The following is a 21,322-nucleotide window of genomic DNA, read 5'->3' as shown; positions in this document are numbered from 1 at the left end:
TCTCACACACACATTGTTGATATTAAGGCCAGTTTATTTTCAAACCTTACAGTTTGAACAGTTTGAATTGTTAAATGTAAACACACGTTTGCTAAAAACAGGTACAAGATAAAAAAGTTATCAGAACAAGTTATTAGAAAGAACTCAGGAGTTCTCAGATTAGTTAACAAGGAACAGAGAAGCCAGCCAGCAAGATGATGACTCAAACTTTATTGCACTGTCCAATGTTTGGGTGAAAATAGAAACTTTACAGGATTTTCTTCACAGTAGTAAACATTTAATCACCAATTCACGCTGGAGTCACAGGGTTTTTAATGCGGGGTCATGACCAGGACATTGTACATCCACAGTCTTAACTTCTGACCCTCCACAGTCATTCTCCATGGTGTTTCCTGTCTGTCCCCAGGCTACGTCCGCTCTGTAAGTAAACAACAGCCTTGTACATCAATTATAGAACACACTGCACTGAGGAACTACATGATTTTGTTAAGGTCTTTCTGTATTGTAGTGTTTATCCAGCACAGTCACAAACCTTGATTTTAACCTAACTGATGAGGTGAATGATGTGGAGAAAAAAAATGTTGCATCGGGAAAGGAGCAAACGTCACAACCAACTTAAGTGTATGCAGTGTACTGTGAATACAAATGAGAGATCATACTGTATAAATATTTGCTACAAAAGGATGCATCATAATTCCCAGTACTCAGCAGGAGCAGCAGAGTCCACCTCTTGTAACAACAGCATCTCCCAGGATTCTGCAAGCACACATACTGTAGAGCATGGGAACGATATAACAAATAATAATCCCTTCAGGCAGTATACGAGACTAAAATTAGAATAGAAAAAATATAACATAAATTATTCTCATCATTTTCATCCTACTCAGCATCATCATTGGCTCTTTTGCAGGCTCTCTGGTCCAGGGCGATAGTAAAAAATCTCCACCAGGGAGTTAGCATGGTGACCAAGTATACAGTGGGAAATTTAGGAACATGCATCATATGCATGGGAACACATGCTCAGTTTAATTCATTGCCCATGTCCATTAGGACAACATGTACTTCCTATTGTAGTATTTTGACAGACACACTCAACGTCCTGCATTGTAAAAGGCAGTAGCGTGTGAGAAGCTGGAGCTGTAAAAATGCCCTTTTTCTTTTGTGTTTCTAACTCAGCTTATGTAGTGAATTTTTGTCTATACTGTAGAAGACTGAATAAAACAACTGTTGTCGTCAGACTCAGTAATGTCAGTAAGCGGACAGAGAGCTGGTCACTTAGACAAGCTAAAAGACAAGCAGTAGTCTTGTACCCTGCCCTGCTCTGATCTGTGCCATGCTGTAGATTGGCCAGTAAACTGCTTTCTTTTTTTCCCCTCTGTCTCCTTCTTATTGAATTCTGACATAACCCCGCTGACAGTTCCCAAAATGTATGCAGGGATTCATTGACCGCTCCCTAAATCCCAACCTGGGGGAGACAGAGAGCCAGTGTAGAGGATGTTTATGGGGCATTTGAGGGGTGGTGGTAGTTGTAAAACATTCTCTGGAAGCAGGTTCCCAGAAGTGTATGAACCCAGGGAGGGAGAGTGTGAGTTACACTGCCCGCAGGAGGCAGGATCATCTGAGTCTGCAGGGATGGATCACACTGTCCTTGCTTGGAACAAGGAGACAAATGTCCCAACAAGACATGGCGCCTGGATAACAAGAGGAATGTCAGGAGAGCTGGCCGAAAGAGGAGGGAGGAGTGAGTTCAGGGAGGAGTGATGCAAGGCACGCCTGTTTAGGTTGGAGGGACTGACTGCAGGTTTTTTTGTAATTTTTTCAGTACCCTTTATGTTTTTAACAACAGAGCCTACAAGGAACTCAAGCACTGTTTTCTGATAGGCCCAGTTAGGAGCTTAGGTCTTCACAAAAGTCAGGAACTGAGAGAGATGCGGGGGGGAGGGGGAGCGAGAGAAAGAAAAGAGAGAGAATGAGAGATGACTCTAGTATGTCACTGTTTCTGTGTCATGGTACGCCGAACAACCACCCACGTTGGCTGTTCATCTGTGGCTGACCTTGTGCCACCTGCCTGCTGGCTCTATTACCAGGACATAGACGACAGGAGCCATCACATGGGGCGCTGAGCTCTTTCAAGCCCATTTGCTGTCTGCTGTTTGCTGACTTGGGCGCCATGGGCCCAGCATTACAGTAGGGGTCTTGTTATGGTTGTCTGGGAATGGGACTTGGGTGGCCACTGCTATTGACAGGCTTATATTAATAAGCTACGCTATGCCATTCCATTGAGTGTCTTCCTATCAAGGGAGGTCACTCCAAGTCTGCGATGCTGTGCTGGGAGGAGGAGGCTGTGCTGGGAGGAGGAGGCTGTACAGGGAGGAGGCTGTACAGGGAGGAGGCTGTACAGGGAGGAGGCTGTGCTGGGAGGAGGAGGCTGTGCTGGGAGGAGGAGTCAGTGCTTGGAGGAGGAGGCTGTGCTGGGAGAAGGAGGCTGTGCTGGGAGGAGGAGTCAGTGCTGGGAGGAGGAGTCAGTGCTGGGAGGAGGAGGCTGTGCTGGGAGAAGGAGGCTGTACAGGGAGGAGGCTGTGCTGGGAGGAGGCTGTGCTGGGAGGAGGAGGCTGTGCTGGGAAGAGGAGGCTGTGCTGGGAAGAGGAGGCTGTGCTGGGAGGAGGAGGCTGTGCTGGGAGGAGTCAGTGCTGGGAGGAGGAGGCTGTGCTGGGAGGAGTCAGTGCTGGGAGGAGGAGGCTGTGCTGGGAGAAGGAGGCTGTGCTGGGAGAAGGAGGCTGTACAGGGAGGAGGAGGCTGTGCTGGGAGGAGGAGTCAGTGCTGGGAGGAGGAGGCTGTGCTGGGAGGAGGAGTCAGTGTTGGGAGGAGGAGTCAGTGCTGGGAGGAGGAGGCTGTGCTGGGAGAAGGAGGCTGTACAGGGAGGAGGAGGCTGTGCTGGGAGGAGGCTGTGCTGGGAGGAGGAGGCTGTGCTGGGAAGAGGAGGCTGTGCTGGGAGGAGGAGGCTGTGCTGGGAGGAGTCAGTGCTGGGAGGAGGAGGCTGTGCTGGGAGGAGTCAGTGCTGGGAGGAGGAGGCTGTGCTGGGAGAAGGAGGCTGTGCTGGGAGAAGGAGGCTGTACAGGGAGGAGGAGGCTGTGCTGGGAGGAGGAGTCAGTGCTGGGAGGAGGAGTCAGTGCTGGGAGGAGGAGGCTGTGCTGGGAGAAGGAGGCTGTGCTGGGAGAAGGAGGCTGTACAGGGAGGAGGAGGCTGTGCTGGGAGGAGGAGTCAGTGCTGGGAGGAGGCTGTCGGAGTTCATCATAGCCAGGGTGACATGAGCCCAAGCACACTCGTGCTGTCATAAGATGATATCTCTTCACCATGATGGGTATGTAACCTCAGGCTCTGGAAGAGAAAGCTAGCTCTCTTTGTTTACCGTCATCTTCCGACCTCAATCTTTCCTTTTTTTTAAGGATTTCTTTATTAGTTTTGCTATTTCTTTTGACAGTTTTGGATACAGTAGATGCATCACATTAAAAGACAAGAAAGTCACTATGTTCAAGTTCAGACATCACGTAAAAGTGGTATTTAAAAGCAAAACTTTGAATGACCCCAAAACACACAAAGTGTGCTTTCATCATCTTTATGATATCTTCTGGAATTAAACCAGCACATCCACAAATGTATAGATATTTATTTTGAAAGTATTTTTTGAGAGAGCCTGACTCAGTAAGACGGAGCCCTCAGGCTGTTGCAGAATCACAGTGCATTAAAACAAGCAACATAAGAGTGAATAGGACACTGCAGGCTTGCTCATACACTAACAGACAATAACACACACTAAGACACACAAACACACACTCTGCGACTCTGAGAGACAGACTGCTGCTGCTCCTCTGTTGGTACACAGGATTAGTAGTGTTGAAAAGAGCCAGTCTAGCTCACCCTGGCAAGGTCATTCTGAATATGAGGATACATGAGGATGCTTTTCCCCCAGGATGCAGTGCTTCCGACACAGACCTTAACTCACTATGACTATTCTTAGTCAAATGCTTCATTCCTCTGTAACTGGGCTTGGCACTATAGTACGTATATGTCTGAAAGAACAAATTCTTTAGAAAGTTATGACAAAATAGACGAAAATAAAAAATCTTTTTTTCTTGATCATGTCATTGGGTGTGCTCAAGCCTTCGGCGAGAGCACAACCTTTGTTCTCTCACATATATATTATTATTATTTATTTTTTTATTTATTTTTGCCCCCCTAAAACTCAGTCAATATTTGGCCTACATAGACAACGTAGGTGTCAAAAGTTTCGTCTTGGTAGCGATTGAGTTGCTTGTATTGGAATTTACGTTCCGTTGCATGGTTTGGGCTTAAGTTAAGTTTTTGTGGCGAAAAGTGAAGCTAACGGTGGCTAATTTGCTAGCCACAGTCACTGACGTTACTAACGTCACTACGTCACTAACGTCACGAAAACACGCGTGACTACCTTTGGCAGAACATTCGTTTCGCATTTGTTAACTTGGGGGATAGCTAGGCTAACTATAGCTTTACTGCAAGGCAGCTGCAGAAACGCCACAAGCAAAGAGGCCAGGGTGATAACTATTTACTCATTTTACTTTGTGATATGACACACAATTGTGATGTGTAATGTACAGTATAAGCTGATATTATTAAGGAAGTACATCTACTTTCGGAAACAGTAGTCTACTATTTCACTGAAGTATTAGCATCATGACATTAGCCTGTGTTGCCCGGGCAACACATACTACAGTGGTCTATGATGTAGCGTTATCTGTTTTCAATCGTTAAAATAAACATTCCTCACATATACATTTTCGTTGTAGGATTTATTATGACATTAGATTACAAGTAAACGATTTGTGAGTGAAATTATCATTACCTGTGGTTTCAATCCAGTGTATCACTGCAACGCTGTAGCCTACGCGAGACACTACAAAAACATCTACACAGCTGTAGGAAGTCAAACGGCGACAGAACATGTTCGGCACTCCCCTTACTTAAATCAAAAGTCTATCTAACTACTAACCTGAACTTCATTGCCACAGCCTATACTTTGTCAATCTGTTCATGAAAATAATTAATTTCAGCCTAAACCGTACAACGGAACATTAAATCCAATTCAACCAACGCAATCGCTACCGAGACGAACACAGCAGTAGTCTAGCACTGTACCGTAGTAGTACAATTTACCGTGGCAGCTTCTCCACACAGGGCTATATCGCATTTTGCGTTGTTACTGACAATGATCGCTACCAGTGAGCTTTTTATGAATGAGCGATTTTCCACTAAATAAATGTCAAGCTTATTTACGTTTTTGGGGGCATATTTTCAGTTAGCAGATGGTACTGTTTGAATCGCGATTCCATCTTCTACTGCCGGTAACGTCGTAGAATAATCTTCAAAGGGGGTTCTTTATTAATGAATGAATGCAATATGAGTAGGCTAAATGCCTGAAAATATCACGAGAAGGGAAAACTTCTCGTGATAGGAAGGAAAAGGACGTTTAAGTCATAGAGATTAGGTCAATTTTTACACCGGTCTGCCAAATGTATTCGTTTTGATTCAGCTATGAGGCTGCCTCTTGCAGGGGAAATGAGAAGACATCATATTTAATTCTACACTTCACTCGTATTTTCAGTTGTAAATGAGCAGCACAAAAAAAATGCTTTTAAATCTATGTAATCTTTATAAATAATAAGTATGCATTTTAATATAAAATATACAGATATATCAGTTGTAAAAATGTCATTCAAAAACGGACCCCTGTGCAACCGAAGCAAGCAAGCACACCCTACAATTTCCCCAGAAATTGTACCCTCTCTAGTTCATTTTGTTGTTTGGTATGGGGGACCACACTGGCTAATGTGATCTTTAGTAAAATAAGCAGACTCAATGAATTGTTACAACTGACAAGGATCGACCTGCAGACAGCTGATCAAACAAATATACTGTATCCTCCTCCTTTATTTAATCAAAATCCAATTTTTATAATATATATATATTTGGCCCTCATAATTTTGCTTGCTATGTATATTTTCCCCTTTCTAAACATAACAATGCCACAGTGGGTTGACAGACAAATTAAAGTAGGGTATAATTAAATGTGAGGTCTCTTACAGCATGTTTGTAACTCAGGCAACATGACCTTACTTAGTTTGACACCCTCCTGTAACTTCATCTGAAGGAAAGGCACAATGGAAGTGACACAACTGTAAGTGTAGGGCACCTTAACAGCCTGGCTTCAATGCCAGTGTGTTTCCCCAAGTCCAGAGCCGGTAATACGACAACCCAGTTCCCTCTCAAACAAAGCTCATACGTTTATTTCGGCCAGGTTATTGTTGGTCACGGCGGGCGAAGGCTTGCTCTTCATCCCCTCTGTCCCACAGCGGGAGGTCTCCATGAGCAGTAGACGGGGGACGCACAGGGCCAACACGATAGTCTTATATTCCTTCCGGAAGTTTTGGTTGAGCAGTCCGTAAATGATAGCATTCAGGCAGCTGTTGAAGTACGCCATGAAGTAGCTCATGACAAAGAGCCATTCTGGGATGTTGGGCGCCACCCTCATGGGGTTGATGGCCACGGCCAGGCCAATCAGGTTCAGCGGCGCCCAGCACACAGCGAACAGCACAAACACTATAAACATAGTCAGGAAGTTCCTAACGTCACTTGGCTTCACTTTGGTCCTGTACTCTGGCTTCACCCTGTGTTTGACCTGGATGACCAGGACCCAGATCCTCATGTAGCAGAAAGACACGACCAGCAGGGGGATGAGGAAGTGGATGACCACCACAGAGATGGTGTAGTAGGAGCTGACCGTCTGGGCGAAGGTGCAGGAGTAGATGCGTGGGTCGTACTGCAGCGAGCCCACGAAGAAGTTGGGCACGGTGGCGAGGGCGGTGAGCAGCCAGGTGAGGCCCAGGTAGCAGCAGGTGTTCCTGACGCTGTACAGGCGATCGTAGTGAAGACTGTGGCAGATGTAGCAGTAGCGGTTGATGGCGATGGCCGTGATGTTGAAGATGGAGCCGATGACGCTGAGGCCCATGATGAAGCCACTGGCCTGGCAGTGAAGGTCACCCATGGTCCAGTCATTGTGGAAGATGGCCGTGAGGACCAGAGGGTAGGGGTACACTGCCACCACCAGGTCCGCCACAGAGAGACTCACAACAAAGATGTTGCCTGCGGAGAGAGAGTTACAGATTAGACATCAACAAGGCCAGACAAACACACTCCCGTTTAAAATAATCCATCCTATCCATCTAAAGTATTTTATTGGGAGCCCCCCAAAACGTTTAAGGTACAATCCATGCAATAATTTCAGATCAGCAAAATGGTGGACCAGAACGTAAAGAGGTTGTTTCTGGACAGCAACCAGTCTCTGGTTTGTTCTCCTGCTGTTTAGAAGTTTACACAGAATTATTACCAGCCCAGGTCATGATTTACTGTATGTCCGTTATTTCCTAAACAGCAACTCATGTGGAGACATCTTTCTTGTATTTCATTAAGTCTCGAACACTGCCTTGAGGAGGAACAAGTAAAATGACAGAATTAGATCAGGACAGGATGGATGGATGGTTTCAACCCCCTGATTACTGTCAAATCACTTCCTGTCTTCCCAGTGGACTGAGATGGGAGTGTGACACTGGATCTCCTCAGAATACATGAATTGCACAAACTACCCCTGACAGTGGAACGGTGCGCAGACATCTGGGCCATGGAAGGGAAGGAGACCCATGAATCAGAAAGTATAACGACCTTGGCAGATATCAAGATGGATGGTAGAGCTCAGCTGCAAGTCAGTCAAATCCTCTGTGGAAAACAAAAATGTCTCCATCACTACTTCCCTAGACCAACGGTATGGATATGCCTACAACATTTGAAAAAGACAAAACATTTAGGTTCCATAGGCCTACTACAGTATTTAATTATGCATCAGTGGGCACAATTAGGGGGTCAGATGGCTGAGCGGTTAGGGAGTCGGGCTATTAATCAGAAGGTTGCCGGTTTGATTCCCGGCCGTGAAAAATGACGTTGTGTCTTTGGGCAAGGCACTTCACCCTATTTGCCTCGGGGAGAATGTCCCTGTACTTACTGTAAGTCGCTCTGGATAAGAGCGTCTGCTAAATGTAAATGAGGGGTGACCTCAGAAGGAGTTTGGTTGAACACTGCTCCTGTAGAGATGGGAAATATACAAAGATACAACAGCTGCATGAATAGGAAATCACTGGCATAGGAACTGGAGGGGGTTGACATACTCTGCCGATGCCCTTCCCTAAACCCTTCTCTACAGGGAACAACACACAGCCATGCTGTTCACTAACAAATGCTTATTTAGACTACACATGTCCACCAAACTGATGACCACAGATGTCTTAAAGGGGAAATCCATCATTCTTTATGGCTAGACTACAGTTATACATCCCCCCACAGCATTTCCAATTAGACTTAATGGCAGATAACACACTGTGTCCTGAGATGGTTCATATCGGTTATCAATTGTTTGTATTTTTGAATCACTGCATCATTCAGAGACATATCGCCGGACAATGTCTGAGAGAACATGCCTTTACCAAGGTATTTTGACTTGCAAAGTCATGAATTATCACAGTTATGTTTGACTTTAGTTTTTAGGATGCACTCCTTTGAAAACTAAAAGCTTTCCATAGGAAGGTGATAACTGCTACTGTACTGTATATGAAGACAGTGTGATAATATAGAGTGATCATTTATATATATTATAGTTTAGAAAAAATCCTAAGAAATTGGCCTCAACATAGATTCTACTCACTTTAAAATGATCAGTTCTAATTGTATCCATTGCAAAAGCTGTCTGAGTAGAGACGATTCCAAGCCGATTGTTGGGAAACTCTACAATACGGATGAACCAGGCTGTAACAATTGACTCTAACAAGAGACTGAGAAGAGACAATAAATAGAAAACATGATCTCTCAGCACCACAGACAGCCCTGCTCCTCTGAAACCTGCTGAGAATGCTGCACGCCACTGGTGTCTGATCCTAGCCAGTCAGCTCAGAAATGTCAGCTCACATTTGTGAAGCTCGCATGGTATTCACAGCGCTGCGTGCATTTGTCATTGTGCCGAGGTTTGATTTCAGACTGATGCATGGCGGTCTGTGTTCTTGCACGGGCATGCCAGGGGCACGGCCCCTGCCGCTGTCATCCCATGCTCTGCTCCATTCGCTCTATCACTGGGAGGATGAGGTAAGTGCTACAACAACATGGAGAGCTTTCTGAAACCCATCTGTGAGAGCTGCCAGGCTAGAATGTTGGCAGACATAAACACACGGAGTAGCACACTAGTAGTAGAAGAGGTCCCTGTTTAATTAGACAGCGTGAGTAACAGTTTGCACTCTGAGCAGGGTTCATGGCTCCAGCAGAGTTGTTGGTTTGAGGCAGGGCCTGCGCACCATATAAAGATTTAACAGGGATTTTTAGACTTTGAAAACGGGGTCACAGGCCTGACTGCTGACATCTTTGCAGGCTATTATTATCAGAGTGTGTGAATGGGATGGAACACTGGCCAGAGCCGGTTGCTGGATTGGGCAATGGGTGTCAGGGTTGATATTAGCAACAGACCGGGCTCTCAGACGCCGGTGGGCCAGTAATTATCTCGTCACATGCCCTTACACAACTGGCATCCATGTGAAGCGACCTAACCAACAAATGATCCTCTCTTTCGTCTTAACCCAGTGTACAAAGCACAAACGGGAGAAATCCACTGCTCGCTCTCTCTCACACACACATCCACACACTCAGACACAGTGTATAACACAAAACACAAAAGCACATTAAATCGTTTGGCGGAACAGCAAAACTCTACAGTACTTCCTTCACAGTAAGAGGAGTCAACCCTGCCATCAGCAGGGGCAGGAAAGGAGAACTCTGAAAGGTGGCCGGGCCATTTAAGCACTGTAAACACAGTAAATATGAATAAAGCATACAGTTTAATGTAGACAACTGTACTTACTAACTGCACTATTTGTATGTTGCTTTGGACAAAAGTGTCTGCTAAATGAATGAAGTGTAAAACAACTACTTTAGACAGAAAAAGAAACGTCTGGCTCTGTTTGAAGAGCCAGCCATGCGTCTCCATGCGTTCAAAGTGGTATTCAGACACTGGTAGAACAGAGTGGAAGCTGCGGGACATCAGAAGAAGGAGGAATGCTGGAACATGTATGTATGAATGTATCTACAGTATGTAGATGAACAGGCCTGGAGACAAGCCTGTGCCTTCCTGGGATTCACGTGTCTGTATGCCCACGTCAGTTCCTGCTCCCGCGGGCGGGACGCTGGAACATGTCCCTCTTTCCCATGTCCCACTGTCAGACCCGCTGTCTGTGTTCTCCTGCCTTCAAAGGACCACGAAAGAAATCTGATCAGCAAAGATAATCTGCCCATATACTGGGCCTTTGTCTATATTTATGTGTGTAACCAAGACTATTTACAAGCGCTGTGGGCGGTACTAGAATCATTTTACTTTTTTTTTTAACATTTTTTGTCATTTAGCAGACGCTCTTATCCAGAGCGACTTACAGTAAGTACAGGGACATTCCCCCCGAGGCAAGTAGGGTGAAGTGCCTTGCCCAAGGACACAACGTCATTTGGCACAGCCGGGAATCGAACTGGCAACCTTCTGATTACTAGCCCGCTTCCCTAACCGCTCAGCCACCTGACTCCTTATCAGAATCAAAAGGAAATGTGTTTTTTTTCACAACATGATTGTTATTTCATTTATTACAAAAAAGATGACTTTGGACTTAATCATGCACATTATCCAAAATACAGCACACATAACTTCCTAGCGAGAGAATTGGGTCTGATGAATTGGTAGTGACTATGCCATGAACTCATGATCAAAGGGCCAGAGAATTTAGAAGAAACTGGACATTCAAGCTGACATCTACTGCCTTTTGGTAATGACAGCCTGCCTAGAGCCAGCCAAAAACCTCATCATCATCAAAGCCTACAGACCAATGAGACCTCCGGCATCACCAACCTCTTAGTCTTCAGACCTGTCACCTTGAGCTTTGGCAGAGAAAGTTTAGTTACAATCAAAGTAACAAGTTTGGAAAATGTGAATGCTGAAGTCCACCATAACGTACAAGTAATTTAAGTAACCTTAAATTTGCAGCTTCGTAAGGAACCTTTAGTTCTTAGTCAAACTCTTGATCTTCCTTAGGAACACATCTCTTCATTACCTGAGTGAGAGAGACGTGCAGAGAGAGAGAGAGAGAGAGAGAGAGAGAGAGAGAGAGAAGAGAGAGAGAGAGAGAGAGAGAGAGAGAGAGAGAGAGAGAGAGAGAGAGAGAGAGAGAGAGAGAGAGAGAGAGAGAGAGAGAGAGAGAGAGAGAGAGAGAGAGAGAGAAAGAGAGACAGACAGACAGACAGACAGACACATATATATATGGAGACATAAAAGATCTATGTGTTTGTGTCAAACATACTGATGTGTCTGATGGAAAGATTGACTGAAGCCTGAAGTGTGTCACTACACAGTTTCAAAAGGCCCCTGCAGCCACCTACATCTCATAATTTATCATTATAATTGCCTGCTGGTCAATAAGGTTCAGACTTCATTCACTCCAAAAATTAAGTACAGAGCACGAAGGATTTGATCCGTGAAATGCCAACATTGCTCTTTGATAATTTGGTAATTTCCAGCAGTTTGGAGATATCTGTTAATAATAATTTATTATTTTGAGGCTTCATTTTGAAGTCCGGGGAGATTGAAGGCACTCTCTTCATGCTACCCTCTGGAGCACAGGAAGGAAGTGTACATTTCTCACTGGACAGCTCTCCACCTGATGCAGACCTCCAGGATCTCATCTCGTTAGCCACCATCCCCTCCATCCCATCGCAACCAAAACACACACTAACAGTCATAGACAGACACGCTCCCAATCACACACACACACACACACACAAAACAAATGATAATAATCCTAATATTAATCAAACATTTATTATATCACTCCATTACAAGGACAAGCCATGGATGACGGCCTTTCTGAAAGACCTCGTCCATAAAAGACAACAGGCACACAGCAAAGGCCAAATGGTACTTTACCGTTTTCTGAGGAACAAGGTGAGCCGTGAAAGTAAACGTGCAAAGAAAGAGTACTACAGAGATCATGTAGAGAGGTTGAAGAGATCTGATCCATCTGAGTGGCACAAACAAGTACGACGCCTAGCAAATCTCTCCAACCGTACCTCCATGATCCATGTGCCAAGTGTGGACCAGACAGACATGAGTGCCATCGCCGGAGCTATTAAAAAACACCTTGCTACCATCTGCCAGGCTCTGCCTCCTCTTGACCGGGACATGCTCCCTGCATTCTTACCGGCTACGCCACCACCCCAGATTGAGCCAGGGCAAATGTACCAGCGCCTAAAAAGAGTTAAGGTGATCAAGGCTCCAGGTCCTGATGCTATGCCGCCCACCCTTATCAAAGAGTTTGCTTGCGAACTTGCCATCCCGCTTACTGACATCACAAATGCATCTCTACGACAGGGCAGAGTACCACCTGAGTGGCGAGAAGCGATCGTCATCCCCGTCCCAAAAGAACATCCAGCAGACCTGGGAAAAATCAAACCAGTGTCACTAACATCACAATTTGCTAAAGTAGCGGAGGGTTTCGTCTTCTCTTGGCTTCTCCGAGACATCAGGCCAGCTGTTGACACCAGGCAGTTCGGGAACCTCAAAGGCATCTCCACATCCCACTGTCTGATAGAGATCCTTGACTTTTTCTATCAAGGAGCAGAGAGCAGGCAAACTGTCAGTAGCCTGGTCCTTACAGATTTTAGCAAGGCATTTGATAGAGTGTGCCACACAACAGCTATTACAAAACTCATACACATGGGTGTACGGTCCTCACTTCTTCCTTGGGTGTGTAGTTTTGTTTCGAGTCGTAGACAGAGGGTCCGCTACCAACAGGCCCTGTCAGACTGGGAATCGCTCACCTGTGGGGTGGCTCAGGGAACTTTGTTAGGCCCCCTGATTTTCTTGGCCATGATCAACGACGCGGGAACATCATACAACGAATATTGGAAGTACGTCGATGACCTCAACTTGGGAGAAACCCGACCGGCCTGCTCACCTTCAACCCTACAGAACGACTGGGACGACCTAGACGAATGGTCAAACAGAAACCACATGCTACTGAACCCTAAAAAGTGCAAAGTTCTACAAGTCTGCTTCATGAAACGACCTCCACCTTCCCCAGTTCTTACACTGGGAGGCCAGGTTCTCACCGTGGTGAAACAAGCCAGACTACTCGGTCTCCAGATCCAGTCTGATCTTGGGTGGGACGCACAAGTGGACAGCATGGTGACAAAGGGGAGCAGAATACTCCTCCTTCTGTGCAGACTGCGACGGGCTGGTCTCCCGACAGACGACCTCACTGCCATCTACTGCGGCTATGTTCGGCCACTTCTTGAATACGCAGCTCCTGTCTGGAATGCCGCCCTCAACAACAGACAAATCAACAGACTTGAACGTGTTCAGAAGCGTGCCTGCAGGATTATGCTGGGCCGACAGTACACTACATATCTGGATGCCTTACGGTCATTAAACCTACTCTAACCGCAGACTTGACCTCTGCTTTAACTTTGCAAATAAAGTAAGACAATCGCCACGCTTCTGTTCCTGGCTGCCTCTGACCCGGGGAGAACAGCACGGCAGACAGCTGAGGAACTCACTGCAGTACTCTCTAGCCAGGAGAACTAAACGCTACACCACAAGTGTGATACCTGCACTGGCTAAACTCCTTGTCGGACTTCATAACTAAGCTGGTAGTAGTGATCGACAATAATATTGTTTTTAACTGTGTTAAATACAAACTTTTAATTGTAGAATTCTCTCCATGTCGACAAAATTGAATGTGTTTTTTAACAGAATAGTTATTGTGTATTGTATTGTATATGTTGATGATTGTAAATTTCGGGGCAATTCAGTTTTTACTGCAAGGCCTAAGTGTTCGTTGTATGGTTTCTTCTTACCAATAAATCATTAACTACTATATACCACTGTTTTATACACACTTACTGTACAGATTATCATCAACATTTACTATTCTTCATTCCAGTTTTCTGTGGAACAAAGAACAGTCAGGGGGATGTCCTATGCTGGCGTACGGTTATTCTATGTTGGCTTCATTCCAAGTGAATGCACATAAACTCACACCAGACATGCACCCTGGGTACCCAGAAGGAGACACACATCAGTACCTGCCCAGTGGATGGGACAGAACAAGACTAAAACCCAGGGAGAGAGATGGAGGGGGAGAGCTGACGAGAGGAGAGGAGACGAGAGGAGAGAGATGGAAGGATAGGAGATATAAGGAAAGAGACAGAGGGAGAGGAGAGTAAAAATGGAGGAAGAGAAGAGCTGGAGGAGTGACAGGGACAGGAGAGATGGAGTGGCCAGGATATGATAAGAGCAGCCAGGATAACGGCAGTGTTTTTGTGAAGCAGAGCAGAAAGCTGCTACAGCTGTCTGTCTCTGGAGAGGCTGACCAGCAGACAGAATGGTGGGATCCCAGGGAACAGGGACAAATAGCAGATGGGGTGTTTCAACAGTCTGCGCATGTGTGTGCGTGTTTGTGTGTGTACATGCGTGTGTGTGTTCTTCTACGTGTGCGTGCATGTGTGAGTTTATGTTATTGTGCACACTTCAAGTGTTTGAAGGACATCGCAGCAATTTTGTACCTATTTCATTCAACATTTGAATTCCATCATCTCCATCTCTTGCCACAGAAACTGGTCTAAACAATAGTTATTCAGTAACGCCATGAAAAGCTCAAATATCACACAATACTGTACTTTTTACTTGATCTATCCAGTTGTTTGGTTTTTACTTGGGCAGCTTTTTGGAATTAAACTTTCATACTGCAAGTCCCTACTCCTAAAAATAGTTGTTTTAAGCAGGAGGAAGGAAAAACTGATTCCTGAGCGCCAAACCGAAGTGACACTTTCAGCCATTTCTTCTGCCCAAAGGACGACAACATAGAAAAGAGGAGATGCTCCTGCCTTCTGTTTATTTTGCACTTCCTGTTCCTCTTTCAAGTCAGACATATATCCAAATTGTATATTCTGTGCCCAAAGTAGTGGCCGTAAAAACAATGCTGTTTGTTTTGTCAGTACCTGGACCAGGACCAGGACCAGGACCTGGACCTGGACCTGGACCAGGACCAGGACCTGGACCTGACAACAACGACAGCAGGTATACTTTGACTGTTCTGTACACAGAAGCGTATTAGATCCATCAACCAGCTACACATTCTTCTTAATTTTTCATGCACTGCCAGCCAAGCGTGTCCTTTAGAGCGCATCTTTTATATTCTACAACATTCTAGATGCCCCCTTGTTTAACTGGTTAGAACTGCTTTGTTGTTAAACGGGCACATCAGACATGTTATGTAATCTATAGCCTCTGATTGGTAATTAAAAAACGATTCTTCAGGAATGTCTGATGACCTGGATGTAAAGTCGTGTTCTTCACAGAGCCTTGCTGGCTGATGGTGTGATCTGTGTTGACTACAGCTCTTTGTCTCTGTGTTCGTCAACCTGCCACAGGGTTGAAGTTTTAATGGCCATGGAGAGGGAGGCTTGCACTTTCCAAAAAACAAATTAGTCTTTATAACTCTGCCAGTTATTTAGGCCAAAACATTAAATAATAATGCTTGATTGCTTGGAGCACTGTACGAATGAAACCAATATGTTGTATTGTTGATGCTGGATATGCATAATGTTTATTAACTGTACCTCGTAACCTGCTTCTCCATCTTATAAACTGACCCACCATGTATCAAACATACAATCATAGAACAAAGGCAGGCTAGAATATGTATCGAATATGTGAATTTGTGCTTTTAGATAACACTGCTTAGGGATCTACAGTTGAGACCAAAATACTTCCTCACCTTGAGCATGTCCACATGCACATACCTGCACCTGAGAAAGGGAAAAGTGATTTATCTGGCAACCCAAGGATGGAGGCTGACGATAGGGGTCATTATTTATGGAGAGATATATAGGTGCAGCCAAGTCCTGCCAGGGGCCATGTTAGCTCCATTACTGTATCTGAGGCAGAAGCTCATTTTAGATAGCAGCACCATATGAACCTCACTCATGGAGGTCATGTTGACTTTCATCTCTCTTAATGACTAATCAGTCAACAGAATCGCAAGTCAGCCTGAAACAGACCTGCTCTGTAGAGAGACACGAACTATCACCGTCAAGAAATTAAGTGGATACAGGCAGATAGTGTTATGAAGGTCCGTCAAGGTTGTTGTAAAAACTGATTTGTAATAAAGTTATATTGCTCCCTCGGTTACAATGAACCAGTTATAGTCACAGGCCTATACCTGCCCATCTGCCAAGCACACAATAACAGGAAAAACGAACAGTCTTCACCTCAAAATAGAACCGAAACAACAACATTTCGCCTCCTAAATGAAAAGCCAACAGACAACTACGTTTTCTAAAAGTCTGAAACTACCGACACAAAAATTGCTTCAAAAATTGGTTTCATGGACATAAGTTCCTTTACAGTTAGATTAGGTGGATACCTCACCTGCATTCCTTAGTTTTTTGTTCCGAAACACAGAGAGGATAACGAGCACATTCCCCAGGATGTCAACCACTATGGTGAAGATCAGCACGCTGGCCAGCGCAGTGGACACTCCGGCGGACGAGTTCTGTTCCGCCGCGCAGCTTCCGTTCTCATCGTGAGACAAACAATTTACACCGCTTGAATTTGCCTCAAGTTCCATGTTTCTCACTGTTTGATTTTCATCGAGAAATAATATTTTTGTAATACGTGACATTCACAAAGGCGTCCAACTTTAACCATGGTGGTATTGGTGTCCTCGATTAGGAGCAGAGCTCCAAGTAGTCTAGCCCCGGGTCCTAGGTAACATTTGTGATCTATGATGAATGATCTCAATTGAATAACAAATCTTTAAGGATATCATGTTAGAAAATAGGTCGTGACTCATCCTCGAGTTTTCCTTCGTTCTCATCCTTCTCGTTGTGCGTGCCATGACGTCTCCACCTGCAACCAAGTCCATAGTGGAGCGCGCCCAGTCTAACGGCATGCGTGATATCTCTGTGCGTAATGGATAAGAGCCGGTGAGAGGATGTCCTCGCCTCTGCGTAATATCATACTAAGTAACCCAGTGTTTTATGGTGTGGTTCATGAATAAGGTATCTTCGAAAAACATCGTCACATAGCCTACTGTATTACAATCGCATGCATGGATATAGTGCCTTTTCTTATTTCATTCAGGCAGTTACTCAATACATTTGCCACATTTTGTCACCTATATCACCCTTTTGTCATCATTGTCTGTTGGCTATCGTTATCTCTAAGTGCCAAATCCAAAACTTCAACTATTTGTCAAGAAGTGTTCAGCATTTTTCCTTCATCATAATCCGAGTGAATTTGGGAAGTATGACTACTGAAGTGACATGTGATAACTTATAAAACTGAAAAACATCCAGTTTAAGTATCTGATGAAAGAATTTCGGCACGTTTCTTTTATCGTGTATGCTTTACCTAATGGCGCCCTCGTGTGTCCAATTTTGACAGTTTGCACAAAGATTCAGCTATTGACTTTCAGCAATCAATTGATTGGCATTGGAGGACATGATACTGTAATATTGTAGTAAAAGGCAAATGTACTATTACAGACCAGGGTACATGCTACAGTCATCTCTACGCCGTGCCTTTAGGAGTAATGACAGGATATTTCTAGTCAAATATACCTTATCGTGAAAGCAGGGGAAATTGTGTATTTTTAGATAGACTTCCCAGAGGCAGACTTTAGTACAAGGTAACAGCTTACACATGACGATACACGTGCGCTGTGGCCTATCCAGTAAATCCAGTAAAATGCCCCAGAGATCATCGAGCGGGAGTCGATTGTTACCTAAGATGATGCGCCTGCCATGCTCTAATCTAGTTCATTATCAGACAAAAACAGTAACGCAAATGCATAAGCTTCTGAATAATATATGTCTTTTTTTCCACTTCAGCTAACTAACTGCGCGTTCTCCGAACATTGAGAGCTCATGCCATGTCCATCGTCAGGGGGAGAAGAAAGAAGGAGTGAGGGGAGGAGGAGGCCTTTTCAGAGCTTCTTTCAACATATTGTGTCGTCACAAAATTTTGACATAATGAGGTCAGGTGTGGCAACAACGTATGAAGCCTATAGGATGGATTTCCCAAAACCTTTCAAAAAGCTGTTATTCGCTCTATTGCAGCAGGTACACACTGTACATTTCTGTTTGCTTCTTTGGCTGCAGAGAGGAAGGAGTGAGAATATACATGAACTATATTAGTAGGAGTCAAAGTATGGGTATACTTAAATCCAGTTCCATGTGTTGAAATCAGGACAGTGCCGTTTTTATTACTGTAGGCTACTATTATACCATAAACCCGTAGATTAAATTTATGATTATATTTTTGACATACATTTACTTTAGGAACATTGGGAATTGAGTTTGTATTAGTTTTAACAGCAGATCACTCACAGTTCATTCACACATGGAACATCTGGTTTCATGTCTAAAGGTCAATATGCGCAAACAAGCACCTGTTATGTCAGTTTCAGCTCTTTATTTAATTTTAGCCAACCTAACCTTGTTCCTAAAATGAAAAGGACAAATTTATCTATCAAGCTAGCCTTCTGAGATAAATACAAGATTAACATTTGATGATTCGACAAACATGCACAAATGCGTCATTCTCGCCCACACTCACGGCCAAGGCCAACCATTATTTAAAAGTCGTGTCACTACGGGGTGGAGACAGAAAACATAAATATGACTCACCTGGTTAGCGCCATCATCAGTCGAGTAGTACATACCTTTGGAGAAGACGTGGAAAAATGAGGACATTTACAAGACTTGCACTTGCCTTGCTTTGTGTTGCCGGTAAGACCACGTTTGAACTTAACATTTGTTCTGAAATGTACGTCTTTGGAAATGTAGCTCACAAACGACAAACTAGACACGCTCTGTCATTCTGTAATAATTGTTTTCTAAATCGTAAGCAGTAAGTCGACTAGACTGTTAACATGTTATGGAGACCGCTCTTATAACACATTGAATTAATTTGACGTATTTTTTTTCTTAAAATGCAATCAACAGTTGCGGTACACGGAGACAATTTCCTTCCTGGTGAAGGGGAACAGGTGAGGGAGCAACATATATGACAAACAAAACCAACTTGCGTTAGTACAGGGGAGCGTTCATCTTTGTTTCTGTTTTGCCCACGCAGGTTGACTGTACACTGCACAACCTACCCATGTGTTCACGCGACTATAATCCAATTTGTGGATCCGACGGTGTCACCTATCCCAACGAATGCATGCTGTGTTTAGACAACGAGTGGGTGTTTGTGTAGAGGGAAAGGAGTGTAGCGTGTCGGGAACAACTTTGAATTGATCAGAAATCAAGTCGCGTGCGTGGGTGTAATTTGTTGTGTAACTACAGGCATTTCCATTTCCACAGGGAGAACCAGCGAAACGTGTTGATTAGGAGCAAGGGGATATGCTGAACTGACGAAGAACAAAATGACCAACCTTCCCGGAATGAGAAATCCTTTTATCGTGGATTTAATTTCTAGACTAAGCCTATTAATCACCTGGCATTCCTATGCGACTGCAAAGTAGTATTTAAGCAATGAAAAGTTTAAACTGTACTCTTGTCTCCATGTGTTCTTCTACGTAGGTTTTTCCCAGTGATTTTAGTTTTTCCTGTTCAGATGTAGACCTACTCTATTTAATTTTGTTTTAAAATAACATAAATAATTAAAGCCTTTTATTCGACTCCACTGTTCCAGACTTATCTCATGAGGGATTTAAGAGTTGCGAAACCAGTTTTTGTGGCATATTCTGTTGAACCTGTAACCTTTGTTGGTCACATAACTGGAAAGTCCTGTTTTGCTTTACAAATGCAGCCAAATGTTAAGGCTTATATGCTTCTGCGTTTTTCGAAAAACGGACACATGGGAACGCCCTCTTCTCCGAGGAACGCCCTCTACGAGCTCTCCGTCAGCCCTCGGAGAGCCCCGGAGAGCTCGACGTGCACCTCCTCATAGCCATAGAAAACCACCATTTTCATCTTTTTCTATGGCTCTGCACCTCATGAATTTTCTAACTATCCGTCGTGAGCTCCGGAGAGCTCCGGAGACCCCCTTGGCTGTGATTGGTCAGTATTAAGAATCGCTTGCGTCAGGGGCGGGGGCGGGATTGCCGAGATAAACAGGACGAACAGAATCCTTTGACTGCCATTGCTGTAAGTTTTCACAATTCATATTTCAGCTAAACAGTACATGTAAATCAGCATCTGAATTAAAATGTGACGAGAAATGGGCAGTGTAGTTGCTGAAAATTTGCGTATTTTATTGATGAAACGGCTAATTTGTAAATTTGCTCCGACTTCTCGATAACCTAGGTAAATAAACACTCCACGACGATTTACAAAAAACCGTTGCGCCACCTGCTCTTCTGGCGGTGAATTGTTTTCAGCACCCACAGCCTACGGAGAACCATAAACGCAGTCTATCCGTGCGTATCCGTGCGCCCGCCCATCCGTAAACGGAGACGCAGAAGCATATTGCGGCCTTTAGCCTGGCTCTGCCCTCCTACGTACTTCCGCTCAATTTGGATTTAGCTTCTGTACTAGGTCTGGGATTTCAGTGCATCAGTCGGTTTTCAGAAACAAATTTTTTTGTAGGTCCAATCAGCGAACTGAGGGAGTGACTGAGAACGATGACGTTCATGTCGTGCACTAGTTTGAGTTGTAGTTCAGTAATGGCGGCGGAGAAAGATGCGAGCGAAGCTATTATGCGGTTGTGGCAACGCTGCCGAATATCCATAAGTTAAAGCCGGAGCAAGAACAATCCTTGTTGAGTTTTGCTGGTGGTCATGATGTTGTGGCCCTCCTCCCCACGGGATTCGGGAAAAGTTTGATTTTCCAGCTATGGCAGCTAGCTCTGTGGTGAAGGAGTTGGCTAAGGCGAACACTAGCGATTGGTTATGGCAGATCCAATAGTTTTAAACTTCAACAGAGTACTCGCCTTCAAGGAAGTTAACGCTTGTCAATGGAGCGATCCCAGACCCTCTGTACAAATGAAATGTACAAGGGTCTGGTTAGGACCAGGCTACCCAAATGTAAGCGCTTAAATTAAAACTGGCACTTTGTATCAACCACTCTTTAATGTAACTTCATGTGCAAAACCATTGATCCTTTAATATCAGCATCTTTCAAATGTAGTGGGCTGCTTCTGTTCATCATG

General features: G+C 44.5%; 2 protein-coding genes across 3 annotated transcripts; one reads left to right on the top strand and one right to left on the bottom strand.

Moving 5' to 3' along the window:
• Positions 1–5,825: 5,825 nt before the first annotated feature.
• Positions 5,826–17,546, bottom strand: LOC134032178 (melatonin receptor type 1C-like). Of its 2 annotated transcripts, none has more exons than XM_062476040.1 (2): positions 16,592–17,546; positions 5,826–7,176 (listed from the first exon to the last, which is right to left on the bottom strand). In XM_062476040.1, the coding sequence occupies exons 1-2, from the start codon at positions 16,842–16,844 to the stop codon at positions 6,311–6,313; spliced, it is 1,119 nt and encodes a 372-aa protein (XP_062332024.1). In that variant the 5' UTR covers positions 16,845–17,546; the 3' UTR covers positions 5,826–6,310. The 2 variants fall into 2 exon arrangements, with proteins under 2 accessions (XP_062332024.1, XP_062332025.1); XM_062476041.1 differs by lacking the exon at positions 16,592–17,546 and adding an exon at positions 7,753–7,882.
• A 1,252-nt stretch (positions 17,547–18,798) lies between these two features.
• LOC134032179 (trypsin inhibitor ClTI-1-like) lies at positions 18,799–19,848 on the top strand. Its single transcript, XM_062476042.1, has 4 exons — positions 18,799–18,954; positions 19,171–19,214; positions 19,301–19,410; positions 19,534–19,848. The coding sequence occupies exons 1-4, from the start codon at positions 18,909–18,911 to the stop codon at positions 19,577–19,579; spliced, it is 246 nt and encodes an 81-aa protein (XP_062332026.1). The 5' UTR covers positions 18,799–18,908; the 3' UTR covers positions 19,580–19,848.
• The last annotated feature ends 1,474 nt before the right edge of the window (positions 19,849–21,322 follow it).

This window comes from Osmerus eperlanus, chromosome 13 (assembly GCF_963692335.1).
Source record: "Osmerus eperlanus chromosome 13, fOsmEpe2.1, whole genome shotgun sequence".
Taxonomy (NCBI): domain Eukaryota; kingdom Metazoa; phylum Chordata; class Actinopteri; order Osmeriformes; family Osmeridae; genus Osmerus; species Osmerus eperlanus.
This window is presented reverse-complemented; position numbering and strand designations above follow the sequence as displayed.